At 32.2% G+C, this 26041-nt stretch overlaps 1 protein-coding gene and 1 pseudogene across 1 annotated transcript; both read left to right on the forward strand.

Annotated features, from left to right (window-relative positions):
• The first annotated feature begins 4538 nt into the window (after nucleotides 1–4538).
• Nucleotides 4539–7553, forward strand: LOC129289039 (disease resistance protein Roq1-like). The gene is made up of 5 exons (XM_054925866.1): nucleotides 4539–4574; nucleotides 5370–5466; nucleotides 6099–6567; nucleotides 6823–7459; nucleotides 7536–7553. Exons 1-5 carry the CDS (start codon nucleotides 4539–4541, stop codon nucleotides 7551–7553), a joined length of 1257 nt encoding a protein of 418 aa, XP_054781841.1.
• LOC129288024 (disease resistance protein RUN1-like) lies at nucleotides 7522–13113 on the forward strand (annotated as a pseudogene).
• Nucleotides 13114–26041: the final 12928 nt, after the last annotated feature.

Genomic DNA, 26041 nt, shown 5'->3' on the forward strand with positions numbered 1-26041 from the left:
AGTGTAACTTCGTTATTGAACCAACAGATCTTGAGCATGTACTAGAGGTCTTATTAATCGGATTATACCCCCACAGTCTCTGCTATTAACGACGGTTTTGCATGTTATCGGCCATGCGCACGCCTAGTTTTAACAAATGCTCTAGAGATTTTGCCACGATCTCATAGGAGCGGCCTCACTCCACATTTGTATAGGTGTTTTCATCAAGTGTATCTGCAATGAATACACCATCCGTAAGGACTATGAAAACATTAAGAGCTTTCGCTCAGCCTCCGTTCAATGCATTCTAGCACTTTCTTAAGCCATAGGAACGGATAGAATTTAGTGCTAGCAGAACTAACAAGTAACTTGTTCTTACCCATTGAACCTTCTTCATGGGATCTCCAATCGCAAAGGTTGGGTTGCCATCACCGTTAATTTAAAATAGGCTTAAGTCCCATTCCCCTCGACGTTTCAATAATAAATTTCTTCCTTAGGGGTTTAGTTAACGGATCCGCCAGATTTAACTCTGATCTCACATAATCGATTGAGATGACCCCGTCTTTAAGCAGCTGCCTTATAATATTATGTCTCAATCGAATATGTCTACTTTTACCATTGAAGGTCTTATTTTTAGCTGTTGCTATTGCAGACTAGCTATCACAATGTAAAGACACTGATGGTGTGGGCTTTTCACCTATTAGAATACTTGCTAAGAATTTTTTCAACCACTCAGCCTCAGTCCCAGCTAGCTCCATTGCAATGAACTCAGAATCCCTTGAGGATTTTGTGTTGATCATCTATTTTGCAGACTTTCAGGTTATTGCACCACCACCAAGAGTGAATATATAACCACTAGTGGATTTTGTCTCTTCTGAATCCGAAATCCAGTTAGCATCACTGTATCCTTCTAATACAGTGGGAAATCCACTATACAATATACCATAATTCATGGTACCTCTCAAATATCTCAAGACTCTCACCAGAGCCTTCCAGTGTTTACTACCTGGATAGTGAGTATATCTACTCAATCTGCCTACAACATAAGCTATATCAGGCCTAGTAAAGTTTATCAAATGCAACAAACTCCTAATAATCTGTGCATACTTAGATTGAGCAACTGGGTCACCCTTGTGCTTTTTTAATTGCACACTCGAATCATAAGGAGTACTCAAAGGAGCATCTTCAAGATGTCCAAACTTTCTGAGGATTTTCTCAACATAATGTTCTTGAGAAATCAAGATTCCATTTTCATTCCTTATGATTTTTACACCCAAGATTACCTTGGCTTCACCCATATCTTTCATATCAAAATTTGAAGAAAGAAAATTTTTTGTTTCATTAACAACACACATACTAAAGCCAAAAATCAGCATATCATCCACATACAAGCATATAATCACACATTCATTATTTACAAACTTTATATAAACACATCTTTCTACTTCAACAGTAGAAAATTCACCAGTTGTCAAAACTTGATCAAGTTTCTCATGCCATTGCTTAGGCGCTTGTTTTAAGCTATATAAAGACTTCACAAGTTTACAAACTTTATTTTCTTGCCCAGGAATCACACATCCTTTAGGCTGTACCATGTATATTTCTTCTTCTAAATTGCCATTTAAAAAAGCGGTTTTAACATCTATTTGGTGAACAAAAAGTTTGTAAATTGAAGCCAAAGCAATAAGAACTCTTATAGAAGATATTCTAGTCACAGGAGAAAATGTGTCAAAATAATCTATATTTTCTTTTTGAGTAAAACCTTTGGCCACAAGCCTTGCTTTATACTTATCAATTGAACCGTCTGTAAAATATTTTTTCTTAAAAATCCATTTACACCCAATAGTCTTAGCTCCTTGGGGCAAATTTGATAAAACCTAAGTTTTATTTTTCTTAAAGAATCTATTTCAATTTCAATTGCTTCTTTCCAAAATTTGGCATCAGGAGAAGAAATAGCTTCATAAAAATTTAACGGTTCATCTTGTACTAAATAAGTGTAAAAATCATCTCCAAAACTTGTTTCTTTCCTTTGTCTTTTACTTCTCCTTAAAACCAAATCCTCATTTAAATTTTGTTCAAACTCTGAATTCTCAACAGGTTTAGAAACATGCTTAATTTTCAAGGGAAAAATTTGTTCAAAAAATTCAGCATCCTTAGTCTCAAAAATTGTGTTTTGGTCTAAAACATCACTTTTTAAAACTAAAAAACGATACGCTGCACTTTGTTCAGCATATCCAATAAACATACAATCAGAAGTTTTAGAGCCAATTTTCCTCTTTTTAGGATCAGGCAATAAAACTTTTGCAAGACACCCCCACACTTTCAAATATTTTAAGTTTGGGGTAAACCCTTTCCATAACTCATAAGGTGTTTTCTTTATTTTCTTATGAGGTATCCTATTTTGTAAAAAACATACAGACAAAATAACTTCTTCCCACAAGTTATCAGGGGCAGAAGAACTCACAAGTAAAGCATTCATCATCTCTTTTAATGTTCTATTTTTCCTTTCTGCAACACCATTAGACTCGGGAGAATAAGGAGGTGTTATCTCATGTATAATTCCTTCTTTTTCACAAAAATCATTTAACAAAATATATTCTCCTCCTCTATCCGATCTAACTCTTTTAATTCTTTTGTTTAACTGATTCTCAACTTCTGCTTTATATAAAAGAAATTTTTCAAAAGCCTCATCTTTGTTTCTTAACAAGTATACTTTAGTATATCTTGAAAAGTCATCAATAAAAGTGATATAATATTTTTTACCACCTCTAGTCATGGTTTGTTTTAAGTCACCTAAATCTGTGTGAATTAAAGATAGTAATTCAGACTCTCTTTGACCAGAAAAATGAGGTTTTTTACTTTGTTTAGTTTCTGCACATACTTCACATTTTTCAAAAACATTGTTTTTAATTTCAGAAAATAATCCAAGTTGTCTCATCCTATTTATATAACCTTTACTAGCGTGACTTAGTCTAACATGCCACAGATCAAAGGAATCAACTATATAAACAAGCATATACTCAGAAGATTTAATCTTATTCATTTCATCAACATTCAAAACAAACAGTCTCTGATTACAATACCCTTTTCCTACAAACACATTATCTTTTGTCATTACAATCTTATCAAATTCAAATGACACTTTAACCCCAGATTTCTTTAAAAGAGCAACTGACACTAAGTTAGCCCTAACTTCAGGCACATGCAGAACATCGTTCAGAGCTAGAGTCTTTCCTGATGTGAGCTTTAAGACCACTTTCCTTTTTCCTTGAACTTTAGCAGTTTGGGAATCAGCAAGGTAAACATGGTCTTCCCCTTCCTTTACAGGATTATAGGTGGTAAACATCTCTTGGCTAGCACATATGTGCCTGGTAGCCCCAGAGTCTACCACCCATTTCTTCACATCAGAAATCAAGAGAGCTTGTGACACCACTGCAGCAATGATGTCATCATCACTGTCACCATCTCGTTGTACCAAATTTACATTTGGCTTTCGAGGCTTATCACGAGTTGCTCTCTTCCTACACTGTGCTGCATAGTGTCCTGGTTTACCACAGACAAAACATTCTCCTTTCTTTTTGAAAAAGGGGTTAGAAGCATTGGGTATGATTGCCCTAAGTTGGACTGTCTCATGTGCGCAAGGCCACTTCTCTTCCAAGCCCATTTTACTAGCCTACTTCATTCCTTAGTATATATACACTAGGAGAGTCTTTCTTTTAATCAATGTGGGACTTTGACACACACACACTTTTGACACACATACAACAAGGACATGGATATCTAATACTATGTGCGGCTAGAAGAAGGCAAGGAAGGGTAGCCAAGCTTTCTCAAAGGGTCCAAAAACTCTGCTTATACCCAAAAAAAAAAAAGTACATCTCTTGTTTGCAAAGCTTGTCCCTCAACCTCTTGAGCCTTGGCTAGCCCTGTATGCTCAGACCTTTGTATATATATTTTTTAATGCTTTTTGTCCTTTCAAATAAACATAGAAAATAAAAATAAAATAAATATAATAAAATTCATAATTTTAATAATAAATATTAAAAAACTAAAGTACCAAACTATTGTTCAAAATTAAATAAACTAAATAATTCTTCTCTAAATCTCCATAAGACAATGTAACATCTGAACATTAGTAGCAACGTCAGTATCATGATTTTTTGAGTCATCGTGCTGCCATAAACTATATCATTCTTGTGAGCACAATAATGATACTACTTATTATCAATTTTATATTTCATATTAATATTTCTGTAGGTTTGATAGGAAGCGAGAGCTTCTTCATCCCTTCTTTTTTTCTTTTTGGACGGCTAGATTAATACTTGATACTTGATGCAACATTATGTCAGTGGCGTGTTACTATCAATTCCTTGATAATTCAGTGGAGAGAAAAATTTTGGTTTCAACCTTGAAATAAAATCAAGCCACTGATTAAAAAAAAAAAATCAAGCCAATAATGTCGAACAATTAACATTCAAAAATCAAGCCAATAATGTCGAACAATTAACATTCAAAAATCAAGCTAATAATGTCGAACAATTAACATTCTCCCTCACAAAATGACAAAAGAAGAGCGGAGATTGGATGAACTGAAAGTGATTGAAATTAAAATAAAAAAAAATATACTTGCTTTTATTTAAACAATTAATTAACAATTCATCCCCACTTTCTTGGGTTCCAACTCTAGTACTTTTAAAATCAAGATGCTTCATCACTTGGAACATTTGTTGCAGTAATAGATACTGCTTGTAGGAAACCCGCAATTTCAGCGAAAGCCACAAAACCTCACTTCGCGAACTTTGCATTATAATAATTAATGTCCGAATTTGCTTTCGCTTTCCTCTCTTTCCTTAGTTCGCTTCTTCACCTCGAAGCCACACCTGTTTCTTCCCTTCACTTTCTTGGTATCTACCTTCACCAAAGCCTCACTGCGTCATAATTTCTGGAGAACATCTTTGGGAATGAGATGCTTGTGAAGCAGCAAAAGCCTCTATCTATGTCTGATCAATTATTATATGAACAAGTGTCTGGTCTGATAGGTACTTTCTGAGCCGATCTGAAAAGAAGAATATGGATGTTTAATTTCTTCCATTCACTCTTCTGGTAGCCATACTTTTCTTTCACTACACCTTCGTGATCAGTATATAATAGAAGCAGCAAAAGCCTCGTTTTTAAATCTTTCTCTACTTCTCTGATCTTTATCATCAACTAGATTCCTGATAGTGTCTCTTTCACCAACCCAGCAATTCCCATCTAACTTTCCGCTCCATCTACACTTTTTTTGTTTTTTTTTTTATAATTCCTTTCCCCCCCCTATCTCTATGTTTCGTTTATAGATCTTGATTTGCTAGCAGCTCCAGTTTTAACGGATTCTTCTTCTTCTTCCTCAGAAAGAAACGATTGAACATCCCAACAGTACGATATCATTGAAGCGGATACGGAGGGAAGATTCCATGGATCTAGTGAATGAGCCTATGAACAACCAGGGTAACCGTTTATCCTTCCACTTTCAGTGCCAACATATTTTATATCTCATGCCCATCTAAAATCTACTCCATTTTAAATTTTACATGCTTCCAATTTCATTTTCATTTCATTTTTTTGTTGTTGCACATAAGTATCTTCATAATGGAAGCTATCATGTTTGAGGCAAATTTTATTTCATTTGATTCTTTAATTTTTTCAAAAATAAACATAATATTTTAATTGTTGATGTCTTGTAACATCTTTAATTACGCTAACGAATCACAAATTTTATAAATTCTAAAATAAAGACATGCAAGTTCCTTTAAAGGAAAAGAAATAGAAAACACAGGATTTGGCTAAAAGGGAATAAAAATTTGATTTTGCAATTAGAGACAAAATGCTACGTGAATGTGTCTTTCAATGAACTGCACCATTGCTTCTCCAGCAGAGCCTGGGGGAGAAGAAAGAAGGGAAAATATAACCCAAAAAGAAAAAAGGAAAACCAAAAAAAAAATCATATCTATTGTCTTTTTAGGGGATGAGGCCAATGAATGATCTTTTGCTTCTGCAATATATTTGCAAACAATTTTAATGGTCCTTCACTATAAATATTAACCTGTAAATATCCTTTTTATGTGTTTGTGTAATTTAAGGTTTATGCAATAAACATGAAGTGTTCATGAGTTTTATGAGAGGAGAAGATACTCAAGAATCTTTCCCTTACCGTCTCAATTCCTCTCTAAAGAATGCTGGAATTTGCATTATCAAAGACGATACTGAGCTTAACAGTGAATATGATATCTCAATCAAACTGTTGCGAAGCATTGAAGGTTCTGGAATTTCAATAATTATGTTCTCTGAACACTATGCTAGTTCCAAAAGGTGCCTCGATGAACTTGCAAAAATCATGGACTTTCGCAGAGCACGCTACCTGGTAGTTGTGACCATTTTTTATGGTGTACATCCCTCTGATGTTCGCGATCAAAAATCTAATTTTGGAAAAGAGTTTCGAAATCTTGTACAAAGAATTTCACCCACTGATGATCAAGTGTCGAGGTGGACGGCAGCTCTTAGTGAAGCTGGACGCATGGTTAAGTTTGTTGTGCCTAATTCCAAATCCAAGTAATTTATTTTGCTTTTGATTTGTGTTCTATTTATTTTCAATTTTGCTATAATATTTTGCGTGTGTGTGTGTGTGAGTGCAATTCTTGTCGCAACCTTCAACTATTAGTTTTTAAAAGATCTATAAATATTTATTGATTCATAAAATTGATGATGCGAATTGCGATGGGTTGTCATTATCTCTTCTTTGTTTGTAGTCATGCTTAATTAATCATCAATGCTCCCTTTTCTATTATTCTTCTTTGTAATTCACAGGAATGAAAGTGAGGATATTGAGAATATTGTGAAGCATGTTCGTTGTATGCTGGACACGAAAGACCCGTTTGCCACAGATATCCTAGTTGGATTGAGTTCTCGAGTGCAAGAAGTGATTACAATGCTTCAGAATCATCAGTCAAAAGATGTTGTCTCTGTAGGGATATGGGGAATGGGGGGTATTGGCAAATCAACTATTGCTAAACTCATTTATGAGAACATTCGTCCCCAATTTGAGAGTTCATGTTTTCTTTCAAACGTCAGGGAAGCTTGGGGAATGGGACAAGGAAGTTCTTTACAAAGTACACTTCGTGGAATGATATGTGGACCATCAAATATAAGCATAGTTGGCATTGAATTAGGAAGCATAAGACTTTACCTTAAGAAGGTACTTGTTGTGCTTGATGATGTGAATCAGTTGGAGCAACTAGAAGCTTTATGGGGAACTCGTGAATGGTTTGGTGAAGGGAGTAGAATAATCATTACAACTAGAGATTTACACTTACTTGAGGCCTTTCAAGTGGACCATGTCTATGCCATGAAACTCTTGAGCAATTGTGAGTCCACTGAGCTTTTCAATAGGTATGTATTTAGACAAGAAAGTCCAGAAACATTCATCGAGCTTTCAAGAAGAATGGTTGCCTACACTGAGAGACTGCCACTAGCTCTTAAAGTCTTGGGCTCTGTTATGTCGCATGGGCAGTCATTGTTAGGATGGGAGTCAGCATTGATGAAACTAACCACATCTCTCAATCAGGATATATACAAAATTCTGAATGTTAGTTTTGACTCTTTAGATGATCAAGAAAAGGAAATATTTCTTAATATAGTTTTATTTTTTATCGGGAAGGACATGAGTGATGTGATACAAATGTTGGATGGCCGTGGATGTAATGCTAGCAGTGGGATAAGAGTCTTAGTGGATAAAAGCCTTGTAACCATTGACAAGAACAACAAACTTAGGGTGCATAACTTGCTGCAGCACATGGGAAGACAAATAATACGTGAAAGTTCACAAAACGAGCTACAAATTGGAGGTAGGTTATGCTTTTGTGAGAATGTGTGCGCTTCATGTATCAGACATACATGTAGTATTGATATTGATATTAGTATCCATAATATCTAAGACATTTTATTATCCTAGATTATAAAAAATTTTATATCATGCATAATAATATTTTAATTTTATTTTATACCATGTTAATTTAAATAATAATTTATTTTTTCGGTATTTTGTATTTCTAACATTCAGGTCATAGGTATGAGGTATTCTTGAGTTTTAGAGGTGAAGACACGCGGTCAACTTTTACTTCACATCTCTATTCGGCTCTATGTAATGCCGGTATTATCGTTTTCAAAGATGACATTGAGCTTCCCAGAGGAAATCATATCAAAATGGAATTACTTCGAGCACTTGGAAGTTCAAAGATCTCAATCATTATATTTTCTGAGGGATACGCTGGATCTAAATGGTGTTTGGAGGAATTGTCAATGATAATGGAGCTTAACAAATCAAAAGGTCAAGTGGTTCTACCTGTGTTTTACAACGTGGACCCATCAGAAATTCGTAATCAAACTTTTAGTTTTGGGGAAGCATTTAAAAATCTTATACAAAGAATTTCACCACCAGAAGATCAAGTTTTGATGTGGAGGACATCCCTTCTAAATGCTGGGGGCATTGCAGGGTCTGTTGTACTTGGTTCTAGGTACTTTTTCACTCTTTATTTGGTTTTAATTATTTAGAATAGATATCACTCGATACACGTTTTGGTGTACAACTTAATTTGGCTTGTTCCCTGCTAGGTAGAGTTTCATCAATTGCATCTTTAAATTAAAATTTCAAGAGCCTCCTTATATATAGGCATATGTGAATGTTTGCACTCGGTCTATTTCAAAAAAAAAAAAAAAATTGGGGTTTGTGTTTATTAGAAATTGGAAATCACTCAATGGAGAGAGAAAGGGGGCTAAGAACTTCAATGTGATTCTCTCTAATGCCCCTTGTAATGTCTCACTTTCCAAACTTCATTTTTCTTTATTTTTTTTACCATTGGTTTCCATATAAAATACAAGGTTGTTTTAAAAATAATTTTACTATTTAGTTTTAAATTATTCCGTATAAGTTACAAATTGTAAAATTCTCAATAATAATATATGTATTGTTCTGCCTGCATATCCTTGAATATTATTATCAAACCTACAATTAATATATTTTCTCTTGTTGTAACTACGACTAGCTAGGTCCTGTCGCTTCGATCCATAATTTGTTCATAATATCATTTCTTCTCCAAACACATGTATCTTTCAAAATCTTGATATTTGTAATCGTGCTTGTATATCCAATATGCTCATTTTCTATTATTTTTATATGATTGGCAGGAATGAGAGCGAAGACGTTAAAAATATTGTTGAGAATGTTTGTGAGATGTTAGACAAGAAAGACCTGTTTATCGCAGACCACCCAGTAGGAGTAGATGATCGCATGCAAGAAGTGATCACAATGCTTCAAAACCATCAATCAGAAGATGTTATCATGGTAGGGATATGGGGAATGGGGGGCATAGGCAAAACAACTATTGGCAAAGCCATTTATAATGAAATTGGTCGCACATTTGAGAGTAGAAGTTGCCTTTCAAAGATCAGAAAAGTTGGGATAAAAAAAAGGGCCAAGTGCATTTACAGAACCAACTTCTTTGTGAAATTTGTAAAACAACAAGAATGAGAATAAACAGCATTGAATCAGGAAAAATCACTTTGAGGGACAGACTTCGCCATAAAAGGGCCTTTGTTGTGCTTGATGATGTGGATAAGTTGGGCCAACTAAATGCTTTAGTTGGAAGTCGTGATTGGTTTGGTCCAGGTAGTAAAATAATCATCACAACTAGAGATAAACGTCTACTTGATGTCCTTCAAGTGGACTATGTATATAGAATGAAGAACTTGGATGAAAGGGAATCCATTGAGCTTTTTAGTTGGCATGCATTTAAACAAGAAAATCCTCAGGAAGATTTCATTGAACTTTCAAGAAATATAATTGCATATTCTGGGGGACTTCCACTAGCTCTTGAAGTCCTTGGATGCTTTTTATTTGATAGAACAGTGAAGGAATGGAAGAGTGTATTTGAGAAACTTAAAAAAATTCCCCCTCACAAGATACAAAAGAAGCTAAAAATAAGCTTTGATGGTTTAAGTGATCATTTGGAGAAAGAAATATTCCTTGATATATCTTGCTTCTTTATTGGGATGGACAGCAATTATGTGACACAGATATTAAATGCTTGTGGATTTTTTGCTGACCTTGGAATCAAAACCCTTGTGGAGCGAAGCCTTGTGACCGTTGATGTGAAGAACAAGCTTGGCATGCATGATTTGCTGCGGGACATGGGAAGAGAAATAATTCGTAAAAAATCTCCAAATGAACTTGGGAAGAGAAGTAGGCTATGGTGTCATGAGGATGCTCTTGTATTATCAAAACACACGGTAAGAACTCCTATATCTTATATTTATTGTTTCATGCTGCTTCATGTTAACATGTACTGCAAAAAGGGAAAATGAGCATCAATAAATTGATCATAGAAACCTTGTGGTTTCGCCTCTTAATTTCTGCATGCGTTTTAAAACTCATTTTGTAGTTACATCCTCTAGAAGCTTGATTATGACATAGTTCTATTTTTCTTTACGGCAAACAATGTAGCACAAGTGCACACTTCGATTTTGATAAGCTTTTATTTCGCAGGGAACAAAAGGTATTGAAGGACTGGCTTTGAAGTTGTCACAAACAGAAAAATTGCATTTCCAGATAAAAGCATTTAAGAAGATGGAGAGACTCAGATTACTTCGCCTTGAGAATGTACGATTAAGAGGAGACTATAAATATATTAGTAGCGATCTCAGATGGCTTTGCTGGCATGGCTTTCCAGAGAAATACATTCCTAGCAAATTTTATCAAGAAAATCTAATTGCTATTGACTTAAAATATAGCAGCCTCAGACAAGTGTGGCAGAAACACCTGGTACGTGAATTAATACTTTATTTGTTGGCTTTTTTAAGCCATATGCAACAAAAAATAAAAAATTAAAAAAATGCTACATACAGAAAGCCTAGTTTCTTTGACAATTTACAAAATTACTTCTTGTAGAATTATGGTAAATAGTTTGTGATAAAGTATTTTGGTAATTATTTATTTATTGGCTGTATGGTATTAGCTTTAAATTAAAGCTTATGGATATCAGAAAAAAGGGGATAGAGAATAAAAAGAGGGATTTGGGACGTGTAAATATGGTACTCTATTTTTCATTGGATTTTACCTTACGGCCTCCATGATGGATTTTTATCTCATGTTTTTATCATAGCTTATTGATGAATCTTCATTTGCTACTACCATTGAAGAATAAAGCTGCTAGATTTTCTTTAGTTCACATTCCTTTATATGTCTTGCTATATAGCTAGATCTAGCCATTAAAATCTTCATGATGATAGATATTTTTTCCTTTCATGATTCATTAAAAATAATGGTCTTCGCTTGAAGTTTTTGCCTTTTCTTATTCCGTCGCTTTGTATCTTTGAAAACTTGTGATATTTTTAATCTACCTAGATGAATATGAACCCTCATTGTAAGGGAACGTTCATTATGATAATACTTTTTTTCCTTTTTCTAATTTTTTCCTTTTTGGATTTGATGAAGGATTAATGTGTCAACGTAATATATATTTTTTCATGATGCACTTGTCTAATTCCCCTTTGAAATCAAATGTTTTCATTGTAGTTATTGCAGAGGCTTGAAATCCTGAATCTCAGCCACTCTCCTTCATTGGTGCAAACTCCTGATTTTTCAAAACTACCAAATCTTGAAAAGTTGATCCTCAAAGATTGTCCAAGTTTGTCCATGATAGATCATTCTATTGGGAGTCTTGATAAGCTTCTTTTGTTGAATTTGAAGGATTGCACTGGCCTTCATTGTCTCCCAAGAAGCATTTATGAATTGAAACGATTGAAAACTCTCATTCTTTCTGGTTGTTTGAAGATTGACAAGTTAGAGGAGGACATAGAGCAAATGGGCTCACTAACAACTCTAATTGCCGATAACACTGCAATAACACAAGTACCTTTTTCATTAGTGAGATTAAAAAGCATTGGATTCATATCTCTTTGTGGGTATCAAGGATTATCACGTGAAGTGTTCCCTCCTCTTATTCGGTCTTGGATGAACCCAACAAACAATGCTCTGTCTCTTATTCGAACATATGGGGGCATGCCATCTTCAATTTTGTGGAATATGCTAAGTAGTTGCTTCCCTTCTCCTTCATCAATTCCTTGTAACCTACCGAAGCAACAAAGTCGTTTATTGGAATGTGGAGTAGAGATCCAAACTCAAGTGAATAGAGGGGTCACAAGAATGTTGGAATCCTCATATACCACAAATTGCACCAACATCTCAATGTCAAGAGATTGCTTGGCATATCTCTTAATTCAAGTTGGAAAGATTGACCAAATTATTAACCCTCTTTAAGAGAGTATTTCACAGGTTCTTTCTTTCTCTCTCTATTTTTAAATTTTTTGAAAAAAAAAAACATATCTTCTTGTGTATTCTATAGTTTAATTAGAGACTATGGTTTTGTTATTGTGCAGGGATTGACTTCCAAACATCCCTATTGGCAAACATTCAAGGGTGTAGGAGATTCTGTAAAATTTAAAGTGCCTCAAGTTAGTGGTAGTGATTTGAAAGGGATGTGTTTTGTGTTTTACCCTTTTGGTGATGATTTAGGCAACAAGGCATTTGAATTTCTTGTTAGCTTAATGATCATAAACTATACAAAGACAGTGACTTTGCGTTACAAGCGAGACACAGTGATTTCATTTGGCGACGCAGAGTGGAAGGAGATAAAATCAAATGTCGAGTCAGATGACCAAGTGGAGGTGATTGCAGATTTTGGGAATAGATTCACTATGAAAGAGATGGTCGTGTACTTTATATATGATGAGTCATTTGATGAACAGATAGAATGCTCACCATCTTCAACAAGTATAACAGGAGTCAAAGACAAGGAACGTAGATGTGAAGAATCCTTGGAAGAGGCACATCAATCTATAAGACCCAAAAAGATGATGAAGGTTTTTAGAAGAAGAGGCAGAGATGACTCGTATTCAGATTGACTTGGGCTTAGATCATATATTTCAACATTGTATTCTCTTACTTTTCTGCGGTATGTGCAACTTCTGTGAGAGTCACATAACAGATTCTAACAATTATCGTTGCCACTGATCCTTTATTTTAATTTATTTTCTTAATTATCACCCTATAGCAGCCTTCAGTCTTTCACCTCAACAACCCAAGTCCTATTAGTTTTTTTCTCTTTTTGCTTCGCAATTAAAAAAATGTTCATGTTATAGGTGGTTGATTGATAATATTTTTCTAATTTATGTCATTTGAGATAGTTAAAAAGATATTAAAATTTAATTAAAATAATGAAAAATTCGACGTGTCCATTTGTTACATATAAATGATATCATTACATAATTTTACAATAAGTGAATTAATGTTTTTAGTTATAATTTTATAAAAAGTAATAGTTTTTAAAAGGTGTGAAATAGAATTGTATAAATGGTTAAAAAATAATTACTAGAAGATAGAAATAAACAACTTATTTTATTTTAAAATTTGTTACACAAGTATACACAAATATAATTAAAATTATTTTATTTCATAAATTGTTATAATAATACAAATAAAAAATATAAAACACATTTTATTTTATAATATATTTCTTTCATATAAAAAAATTAATTTACTCTTGGTTACTCGATAATTCACTAAATTAAGAATTGATTTGACTAAAGTTTAAGCCTTTAAGGTGAACTTAATTTCACCACAATTTTTTCTTTAAAAAGTGGAAATTGGGAAGAAGTACTATGAAGTCAAATTATTTGGAAAAAGGGACCAAGGTCCTTCAAATGAATTAAAATTATTTATTTAATTCATTGAACACTCTATTTGTTTATCAAATGAGTCACAATGTACCAAGTAAACCGCTGTCATCTTCACAATGAATCCATTCCCCAAAATTGCAATCACCTCCACTTCATCATCTGAGCTCAAATTTGATAATATTTCCTTCCACTTTGCTTCCCCAAATGAAGTCATTGTGTCTCTCTCGTAAAGCAAAGTGGTTTTCTTCGTATAATTTACTATAAATAACATGTTGATGGAAGATTCAAGTGACATGTTTCCTAAATCACCTAATGCCATGTTTGGGTGCATAGGGATTTGAATTTAAATTTGATCTAAATTCATTATTTGAGTAATTAAAAATGTATTAAATTCAAGTTCTACCTTAATCTCTTTATAATTTAAACTTCTTTCTAAACCTTTATTATTTCAAATCTGACGCCAATCTTTTTGTAATTTGACTATCTCATCAGTGGCACTGAACATAACTAGATTGTCAGTAGACACCAGGACCTGACTGCCGCCACTGTCGACCTAGAATGGGCCATTGTAGCCAACCGAGATAGGACGTTGAAACCAAGGAGGATTAGATAGCCAACTTCCATTAGGATCTAGCTGATGGTGCCAACCGGGATAGGACAGTGAGCATTGATAAGGGGTCTAACTGCCACCACTGCCAATAAGGACAGGACTGCTAGAGCCATCTGAATCACCGATGCCGTTTCAAATAGGAGTATAGGTAACGACTGAGATCAAACTGCCGACTTTCATTGGGATCAGATAGTCGAAGCCAAGTGGGACTGAGTACAAGTGACAACTGGTATTAAACGACCAACTTCCACTAGCACCTATTAAGACAAGATTGTAGGTGCTAACCAGGATTAGACAACCATTTGCAACTACGATCTAACAGCTAGCTCCTATTATGATCGAGATCAAATAGACAACCTCAACCAAGAATAGATTGTTGATGATTTGAACCTGGCCAATGCTGGCAGTCCTGTCCCGATTAGCATCAGCAGTCCAGTTTGGTCGAGATCGCTAGTTCGGTCTCGATCAAAGTTGTTAAAGTCGATCACGATAGGATCTGGCCATCTGATCTCAGTCACAGGCAACTATCCAATCTTGGTAGGCATTAGTGGTCCTGTCCTAGTCATCGCTGGTAGTTATATCTTAGTTGATGCTAACGGTTAGGTCTTAATGGAAGTCAGCCATCCAGTCCCGGTCGGCGCTAGCAGTCCAGTCTCAATAGAAGTTAGTCATCCAGTCCCTATCATGGCTAGTACTTTGGTCTCAGTCGACATCAGTGGTCCTGTCCTTGTCGGCACTGGCAGTTAGGCTCCAGTTAGTGCTAGCGATCCTGTCTTGGTGGAAGTTGGTCATCTAGTCCCATTATCAATGATAGTACGATCCTAATAAAAGTCTATCGTTTGATCCTTGTAGGCACTAGCAATTTGGTCCCAGTGGAAGTTGGCCGTCCAGACCGCTGACTTTGACTAGGACTAAACCGTCGATGTTGTCCGAGTTGCTTTGTAATTTAAACATAGAATTTAAAATTTGGAATTTTACCTAAGATCTAAACAAATGATTTTAATATTATAATTTGAAATCTTTTATATTATCCAAATAAAGAATTTAAAATCTATAAATTTTAAATATTAGATTTTAAACTCAAATTCTCCCATAACAAAGAGCAATCCCTCTAAAATTAGGACCAGGCCACTAACTCTAGACACTTTGAATTTCATAAAAGCTCCTTTTCCCTTAAAAGTTAGACAATAAGAATAATTTTTTTTTTTGGGTAACATAGCCAATAAGAATAATTATTGTTGAGAGTTAACATATTTGGGCTAGATCAATATCAGGACATCAGATTTGTTGTTGGGCATATTAGGCCTGAATATGTGTTTTGCTTTTATCTAACATATATTAAGTGTGATTGTATCTTTTGTTTGTTCATTTTCTTGTTCTTGTTCTCTTGGTTGGCTGGGCTATTTATATCTGTTGATAAGTCTAGATTTATGTCTTTTAAGGCAATTGAATATGGGTTTTCCCACTCATTGTAACTCTAGCCCAAGTTCCTCATTCCACAGGACCATCTAATATAATTTTTGCATTATTCAAAAATTTTCAGACTTCCAATATAGTATCAGAGTGTGTCCATAATCTAACCCATTTACCCATCTAATTAAATCAAAAAATTGTATATTGTGCCCTAATTCCACATGACCATCTTCTTTAATTTTCAACCTCTCATGTCGAAAATATTTTAGCCTTCTTGCCATTCGTGTTTCTATCTCATCATCGTCACAAGTCATCTCACCTTCTCACCGTTCTTCTCCAAGATCTGCTGTGCTTGCCATTCTTACCTAAAGATCTGTCGTGCTCGCTGTTCTTCTCTAAAGATCTGCCATTCTCTCAATTCTTCTCCAAGATTTGTCACTCTTGTCCTGAACTAACCATGACTGAATCTAAAAAGGATGCTTTTAATCAATCCTCCACTTTCGCACTAGGTCCTACTCATCCATTATATCTTCACCCATCGGATATTCTGAGAGATCAGTGGGATCGTTGAAACACGAACGTTCTTTCTTAGCTAATTAACTTAGTATCTGGAGAGATTGTAGCAAGCATCTATGAACCAAGTATATTACATATAATTCAAGCAAATTTAGTTACTATGTCACAGAATAAGAGGCAACATTATGAGCAAACTAGAAGGGAGAAAATAACAACTTAACACACACACACACACACACATGAACATGGTGGTAACTGTAATGCCATGCTTACATACCCTTCAAACTAAAGATGTGGATCCAAATCCCTCAACATCCAAACGCACAATTGTTGGATCCATATGCTTCCAGTTTACGCCACTTCACATGACGCTTGAATTATATATGAATCATGTAAAAGGTGTCATAAATTAGGACTTACATCATCACATTAACTATAGCTAATCAAGAACTAATCCAACATGATTATCCTATAAGGGATTAACCTAAACAAAACCTTAACATGTATTTTCACAAACTATTCAAAAGAAAGGGATCCTAATTTTTTAAAATATTTTAAGAATTCATATCATTCAATTAAACATATGCGGAAGCATGATTAATAAATATATCTCAAGATGGGAGAAAAACTTCATCCCTTATTTTCTCTCTGTGTCTTACTCCATATAAAATATATATTCACCAACATAACACTTGGCTACACAAACCCTTCAATAGCTAGCAGCGGGGGGCCAAGGTCTTAATCACATTTATCACAATGACTACTACTTAGTCATCATACTTTATATACCATTTATTCATCAATAGCCCATCATATGCATGAATTTTCCTTTTCATTCACATATAATTAATATCAACTACTCACCCTTGGATATCAAAAACACAAGGGGAGACCATAACAATAATCCAATTCTCAAATCATGCATATAATAACTATTTCACTTGCACAAATATTTTAGCCCACTAATATAAACATAAGCACCAAATCACATTCCCACGGGCCCAAAATATATTTCTACCTAACACAAAACCCATAATGCAAGTGGATTAAGAATATATTATCCTAGTTAGCAATATCATAAACTAAATACACATATTAAAATAAAAAGAGAAAGGCTTACAGAAGTGATTATTATCACTTGGCCTAACGCTCCTTTCCTCTGTTCTTTCTAGATGAGCTAACTCCTGTAATATATTAAAATAGAGGAGTGAGTACAACCACTCAGTAAACAAGATACATCTAAGTTATATAAATGTATGGTAATTAATCATGAATGTAAGTGGCTAATAAATTCATCAAGATGATCATGTAAACAATCAGATCAAGGTCATGCCAATCACATTAACATCTAACTCATGTGAATAATCTGAAGAATAAATTCAAGTACAGAATTGGCACGATTGCCTACAAGTACTGAATATTCGTACAAAATTAGCACAAGTAGCCACATATACATTATTCACATATTTATCACATGTTCTTATTTCCATAATTACAAGTCATAATCTTAAATATAGCCATTAATCGCTCAAATAGCATAATCATAATAAAATGTATGATCAATCTCTTCCTTGTATCCCCCTTTATTTTCTCTGACATGAAATTCGTGAGCTAACAACCGGAAGGGATTGTTCATCTGATGAGACTACCCAAGGTCTTAATCATATTATGAGGGGCTATCAGGTTGGGGTTACCTTACTCACTTAAGAATATAGTTTTTCTCAAATCACACACTATAAGTTGTCATATCCAAGACTAGCTTTACTTAAAACTCTAGGTAGGCTAGTAGGGTTAAGTGCCTTAATAGGAATAATGCTACAGTACCCTATAAGGTAAGTAGTAGCTATAACCCTTGAGATTATCGGTTAATAGTTAAGTACCATATGGATTTTTCACAACCGCTAGCTCCTTCACTAAGGCGAACTCCCGCCATATGATCATGCTCATGAGAAATTCATTTTAATAACTCATATGTATAATTCACAATTACCCACATGTTCCTCAATTTTCATGCTCAACAAGCATCAAGAATCATCATATTTTAATCACGTCTTATACATCAATTTTCATGTTATTATATAAATCACACTGGCATCATATGAAAAACTCAACATTCTCATATACAATTCATCACCATGCATAATCCATAATTTATAATTAAGAGTATATACATCAACATCAACCCTCAATTTCATTACTCAAATCATGTCACAATTAACTCAGTCACAAATTATAAGATCTCAACAAAGCTAATATGAATTACAAACAACAATTCAAGAATTGGATATATATATATATATATATATACATATTCATTTGTTTCACAAACATAAATAATTAATTAATACACAAATGCATAAAATAGATTTCTCCCAATTACCTCAACCTTTGAGAGGTCAAAAGTTATCCCTCAAGTGACAACACTTTCAAAGCTTTCCAAAGCTTGATTTGTGCCAAATAATAATTAATTTACATTTAATCATATCATAATGTGTCAATAATATTATTAATATAATTTTCACTTATATTCCAACACTTAAGTATTTTTTTAAGACTTTAATCTTAGCCTCTTGAGTTTTAAAATTTAATTTCATATATTTAAACCCATCTACTTGATTCAATAGTTTGGCACATTGTGATTTCATTGAAATTTGGCTAAAATCATCATTCAAATAATTTTCTAATATCAAAATTTTCATTTTTATTCCAAAAATTCACACCTAAAAATGCCCAAAAATTGCAAACTTAGTCTCAAGCCTAGAATTATTATTTTATAGCTATAATAATTTATTTTTCATTTCAAATACTCATCTAAATATTAACAAATCAATTTATATTTTCAGATTTAATCAAAAATCTACCTATAGAAATCTAGGAATAAACTCAAAGGCCTTAAATTATAATTCTATCAACAAAATAATACTCTAGGATATATATTATACTGCCAACAACCTCAATAGCCATATTTATTCATCAAAAATTCATCCTTCTTTCAAACTCTAGATTTTTCATAATCCCAAAATCTGAAACTCAATAAAAAATATGGTTAAAAAAATATTTAGAATACTTATCTAATTTTAAAATATTTGAAATTCTATCTAAAATATTTTATTATAGAACTCTATCTCTTAAATTAACTCCCATCGCCAGCGACGCTCTCGCTTGCGCTCTCTATTCGGTGTTTGCACGCACGGGATGAAAAAGGGAAGAGAAATGAAAAGGCATGAGGCGTGTGCTGGTTTTAAAATACAGCATGGGTCCCACATCTTTCCTCTTCCATTTCATTTCTTCTTTTTTGTTTGTTATATATATACACACATTAAACACATACACCCCTATATAATCATCCGCCCTCTTCTTCATTTTTGTTTTATTTGAGATTTTTTTTCCTTCTTCTTTCATTTTTTAATAATAATATTATTATTATTTCTATTTTTTAAAAAAATCATAACTTAAGATTTTATCTAAATTAAATTTAATAATAATCTTCTAACTAAAATTATTTATCTCTAAATACTTTTTCAAAATTATTCATTTGCCCTTGATTAACTTAATTAATCTTGGGTTAAGTTTTTGGGATGTTACAAATCAAATATCACAAATTATTTAGCAAGTATTTATTTCTTATTAGACAATTATGAGTTATAAGGTCATAAAATTTTTAGCAGAACCAACTTCAGACATATAGAATTGTATGTGCTAAGCTTAAAGGAATTAATTAGAAACTACCTAAAATGAAGCACAATAAACCCTGCAATACTTGCAGCTTCATGTAACACTGTCCTCCATCTTAACATTTGATCTTCTGTTGATAAAACTCTCCATATAAGGTCTTCAAAAGCTTCTCCAAAACTAGATGTTTGATGGCGAACTTCTGATGGATCCACATCATAAAACACAAGCATGACCAGCTGACCATTTCTTTTGTAGAACTCCATGATTTTTGAGAGTTCCTCCAAACAACATCTTGAACTAGTATATCCTTTAGAGAAGATGATGATGGAAATTCTAGAACATTCAATCCCTTGTGACAGTTCTATTGAGATAGATTTTCCTCTAGGAAGCTCAACATCATCTTTGAAAACATTAATGCTAGCCTCATTTAGACATGAATAATGAAGATGTGAAGTGAAGGATGTTCTAGAATTTGCACCCCTAAAGCTCAAGAACACATCATATTTAGTACCTAAATCTTAGATGTGAAAAAAATGCAAACAAATTAACCTTTAATTTCATATAATATTAAAATTAGATTGTTCAGATAAAAATTAGGGATAATGAAACTTTAAGTCCCTTAAGTTTATTTCAGTCATCAATTTTATCTCTTGAGTTTAATTTTTATCTATTAATTCTTAAAATTTTTTCAACTATTGTTTTGATTCTTATTGTGTAAGGAAGATCAGGTAACACCATTAAAATTTGTTGACATGGACAATGGAATATTGAGTTGGAGCTCATGTAAATTAATGACAATAAATATAATTATTTAGGAAAAAAAAAAAACAGAAAAAGACTAAAAAAATGTAAAAATTAAAGACAAAATATGGTTTAAAGAATTAATTTGATAAAAATTAAATTAAGTTAAGGGCCAATTTGTTCTCATTTAGCCTTATATACAAGTTAAGTTATCAATATATTTTATGTATTGTATTAATTTGAAAGTCAATTTATATTTTAAAACCTGTAGGGCTATATAACATGATAACTACTTAAAGTAACGTAAGGGACTATATTTTTAAAATTAAACTTGAGACACTAAATTGATAACTAAAAAAAAATAGAAAAACTTTATTTCAGAAAGAACAACCCTCTAAATAACACTCAGATTACTTGGGAGATTAATGTCATAACTTCCGGCTATGGGGATACTTTGGGCAACCAAAAAAAAAAAAAAAAAGGTTTCATTATGGCCAAAACTAATAAGATCCAAGATTAACAAAGTAAAAGTTTATAATTATAAGATGATCTTATGAGTATTACAACTAAATTAAACTATGGGGCTGGTATTGTAGCTTATAATAAAATGAAGTAGTTCATGTAGTTTTATATTATATACAAATAAATAGATATGAGTGAAACAAAAATATTTGTAAACGTACATTCAGATTTTTATTAAATATATTTTAGAATAATTAATATATAAATGAAAATACATGTATGTAAATACATGTTATAAATTACTACAATTTTATTATCTGGAACCTTTTGAAAATGTTGTAGCAGGCTAGCAGCATACACCAGTGATTTAAGTATTTCAACGTTGACGGTTCCCGGCTTCGGCTGCAGCCTATGGTATCCTTTAAGTTTTTTGATATTTTCTCGTTTGGCTTCCCAACTCCTCATCTCCCACCATCTCCGCAAACAGGAGGCTTGAGTTATATTATTATCATTGAATTGAAAATTTCATTCAGTTATTTATTTATACATCAAAGCTATATTTTGTCTTCTTCTTCTTCTTCTTCTTTTAACCGAAAAGCTTTATCTTTCGAAGATGTTTTATTATCAAGATGGACGACTACAACATTTAAACCTGTGCAAATAGAAGCTTATAATATTATATATATTGCTACTATTAAAAATTCATTTGCAAATGAATTTTTTGATATTGAATCAAACTCAAGGCAAATGATAATGGCATTTGTATAATCAAAAAGAAATTAAGGCCTTATTCATCTTTTAACACCACATCCAGTTTCTTTTGTCATTCTTGGATTGACTACATATATTTATGATGAAATTGATACAACCGTCATAAATTGACAAGGGACAAATGGAGACCATAAATCATTGGAGAGATTGTACGGGCAAGTTAAGAAAACATGTAATCTTTTCATAGAAATTTCAGAAAACCACAAGAATTTTTTAAAATCGAAACAACATCAGAAAAAAAGTAATCAAGCATAGAAACATTGGAGATGTATATTATCCAAAAAAAAAAAAACAAGAAGAAGAAGAAGAAAGAAAAAAGAAACATTAGAGATGTAAAGCGAAAATTACCTGTCAACTAGAGTGAGATACAGAGATGCATGAATCTGATATAGCTTTATAGGCCGCAATACTGCCGTAATATATGATCGATGAAGAACGATCATATGCTGCAGCAGAAAGCAAACACCATTGACTTTTACTCTTTGGCAAGGGAAGCATCTCAGAAAGCAAACTGCAAAAGCAACACGATGCTCAAGTCCACAACCTTATCTCTCTTTAATTTAGGGTATGAATTCTTTGCACTTCATATTCATCATAGTATGGTTTAGCAATATATATATATATATATATATTCAATTGTAGTATTAAAAATTGAGTCAACTCTGACAAGTTAAACTGGTAAACTATTAAACTGGGTCAATCATAGTAAATTATTGTGGGAGACAAAATTTTTACATTCGCACAGACTTTGAACCCTTAACCCCTTTTGCTAGGACAAAGGGCTGTTGGTTAAAAAATCATCCTTTGAATCACTTATTTATTCATATATTATTATGAGAACCACCCCTAAAGAAAGCCAACCTTGGAGTCATTTTGTGCGCATCACAACTGATGATACTTAATATACTATGAACGAATGGTGCATGAATAGTCATCTTATATACAATAAATATAATTTTTTAAATGTTGAGTTTTAAAATGTATTATACTAAAACTTAAGTATTTGCATAATGAATCTAAATACAAAATATGAAATCATAAAATTATTCTAAAATTCCATGTCTTGTACTGAACTTGTCAGTTACTGCTAGATATATAGTTGTTGGTTGTTGTTGCTTAATAGTCAATTGCACAACTCCGTTAACAACTATCCAGCACTAGTTGACAATTTTAATAGGCTAAACTACATGTAACTCTCCTGAACTTTCAGTCAAGTGCATGTATAACTTCCTGAAGTTTTAAAACTTGATGGTAAACTACTGAATCTGTTAAATTATTAGCAGAACGTGATGCATCGGACTTTCCTTGAAACGTGGTGGTTGACATGGCTTCAAAATGCATGGGAATAAAACCTAAAACATCATTCTCCTTGTTAAAACGGGATAGAGCGAGTCTTCCACGCTGAACACACCAGCCTTGTCACAAAATAACATGTTAAACAATGAAGACTGCCAAATGAATATCAGTCCCAAAGCATTGAGAAATAGAAGACGAAGAAAAAGCCAATATTAAAAAAGCTTTAATTTTTGTATAAATAAATAGAACAATAGAAAGAGAAGCAAAAAGTGGTGTCTCAGCTTAATGGCAATAATATCAAGAGTGGAGGGAAAAAAATAGCAAAGATACAAGCTTTTTTCGTATGAGAAAGGCAACTTTGGCTTAAAAAAAACAAAAAAAAAAAATGAATGCAATATTTGCCTATTGTGATTGGTGGGAAATTTTCCTGGGGAGGATGGAGGTGAAGAAGTCGAACCACTGATGACTTTCAATCTACGAGTAGAGGAAAGGGGGAGGCTAAATTTATAAAAATAATGTTTGTTGGTTTATATTTTAATTTTTTTTTAAAGATAATCTCAGTTGAAGGGAAAAGTTTAAAAATCAGTACATCTTTGTAATTATATTATTATTAAATGTCTTATATAAATCCCTCAGTTATAACAATTTGAATTCTAATATATTATTTTTTTTAAAAAAATAAATAATAAATGAAATAAGAGTATAGTTATAAAAAAAAATTATCAAAACTACCTAATGTCTTATTTTTTAGACTTTTCCTATATTATAAATGAAAGAGTATCTATTTAATGTGCCAACAAAATAAGATGTATATTTATACATGTATTCATGCATGCATATGCAGAGGAACCAGTTTCAGTACTCATCATACAGATGGACATTAAGAACTCATTGCCTTTGGAATGGTTGGATCTAATTTTCATTGTCTAAATTTACTATTTTTAACAGGTGTTTTTAAATAAAAAATTATTTTTTTGTAAAAACTAACAATTAAGAATTTATCTTTATTTTATATTATGTATCTATTAAGATAATTTTTCAAGAAAATAAAGCAAAACACTGTAAATTTGGACTATTCAAATTAAATTTGAATAATCCAAAGGCAATAAGCTCTCAACACTATCATATAAATATATTTTTATATTGATGAGCACTGAAACTAGTTTCACATGCATTTGTGTATGTGTGTGGAACTGCATTCACCCTATGGGGTGATGTTAGCCCTTCATTTTTTTTAAATGATCTTTGTCATTAATTTAAATTATTTTTTAAATATTTTTATATTACATTTATCAAAATAAAAATATTATAAAAATTATAATTTTGGACTATTTTTCATGCTTATCAAAGGATGAACACTATAGCAATCGTCATCCTGAATAAGATTTGGACAACTCAAATTTAAAATTTTATTTTTATTCTTATTAAAATAAACATTGTAACAAATATAAAAATATTTAATAAATTTTTTTATCATCAATCTAATTAGTATAATTTAATTTAGATAATCTAATTTAATATTAATTTTTTAATAATTTTTATAAATTGATTATCTAAATATACTCTGGACAATACACATATAATTTGCAAAATTTAATTTAATATTATTTTTTTAAATTTTATAAATTGACCAAGTAGATATATACACTTTTAAATGTTCATATTTAATAATAAAAAATTTTATAATTTTTATATATTTTTATTTTGATAAATATAATATAAAAATATTTAAAAGCAATTTACAATTAACGGAAAAGATCTGAAGGCCAAGATTACCCACAGGAAAACAAGTATCGAATGCGATTCCATATGTGCTCAAGTGGGACCCCTCTAGGCCATACGTCGGTTCGCCCATGCAATTATGAATGAGTGCTATTCACCATCTTTTAACTGTAAGACGTGTTAGCCCTTTAGGCCATATTCGCTGTCACATTTCAAGTCAAATCTAGTCCGTCACATTGTGTTAATAATTCCGGAACACTGACAATTATATCTGAAAATATTGAATTAATATTATTAAATCAGATAAAATTATTTATAAAATAAATTATAAATATTAATTTAAACAGTTATAAATAAAATTTTTTATTATAATTTAAAAATTATATTTAATATTTAGATACTTATTTATAATTAAAACTTTTAAATTTATAATAATTTCTATTCAAAATTTTTAACTTATATTTAAAAAAAATTCAAGAACTCAACTGATATTAATTTAATATTTTAAACCTTAACTGTTATTCTTTCAATAATTTAACAGATCTATCAACAGAAGAAAGTTCTATATTTTATTTTAATTAAATATAAAGGTTGAAGGAGGCCTTATTGTTATGTTTTAAATCTTTGGGGACTTAAATCCGGTCAACCTAAAATTTAGGAATGCTATATGTATTTTAGCCAATATTTTATGTAGTTAAAAGTTTAGACAAGTATGATTTTGGAACCATTAAAATTAGAGCATGTCTTTGAGTTGAAAAAGAAATTATAGAAAAATTTATAAATTGTTCATCAATAAAGTTCTCGTATTACCAACATGATTTGATTTTGTGTCATTTTATAAATTATGAGTCAAATTTTTACTAACTAAATCAACTTTTGATAACATATTTTAGCCATTTTAATATACCAAGTTTACAACTTTATGAGGGACGGATCTAGAACCACTAGTGTGGGGGCCAAAGTGTAAAATTATATAATATGGGGGTAAAAATAAATTTTAATATTTTTTACAAGTGAAAATCAGATTATGTAAAAATCTTGTCACATTGGGGCAAGTCGCCCCTGCTTCCCAGCGCCCCCCTAAATCCA

Source organism: Prosopis cineraria, unplaced genomic scaffold (genome assembly GCF_029017545.1).
Source record: "Prosopis cineraria cultivar Desert tree isolate PC_DT_omini unplaced genomic scaffold, ASM2901754v1 PC12, whole genome shotgun sequence".
NCBI classification, from domain to species: domain Eukaryota; kingdom Viridiplantae; phylum Streptophyta; class Magnoliopsida; order Fabales; family Fabaceae; genus Prosopis; species Prosopis cineraria.

Coding starts and splice junctions, on each gene's coding strand:
- LOC129289039 (XM_054925866.1), top strand. CDS start 4,539: ATGACAAAAGAAGAGCGGAGATTGGATGAACTGAAA. Junction 5,467..6,098: donor TGAGCCTATGAACAACCAGG/GTAACCGTTTAT, acceptor GTGTAATTTAAG/GTTTATGCAATAAACATGAA. Junction 6,568..6,822: donor GTGCCTAATTCCAAATCCAA/GTAATTTATTTT, acceptor TGTAATTCACAG/GAATGAAAGTGAGGATATTG.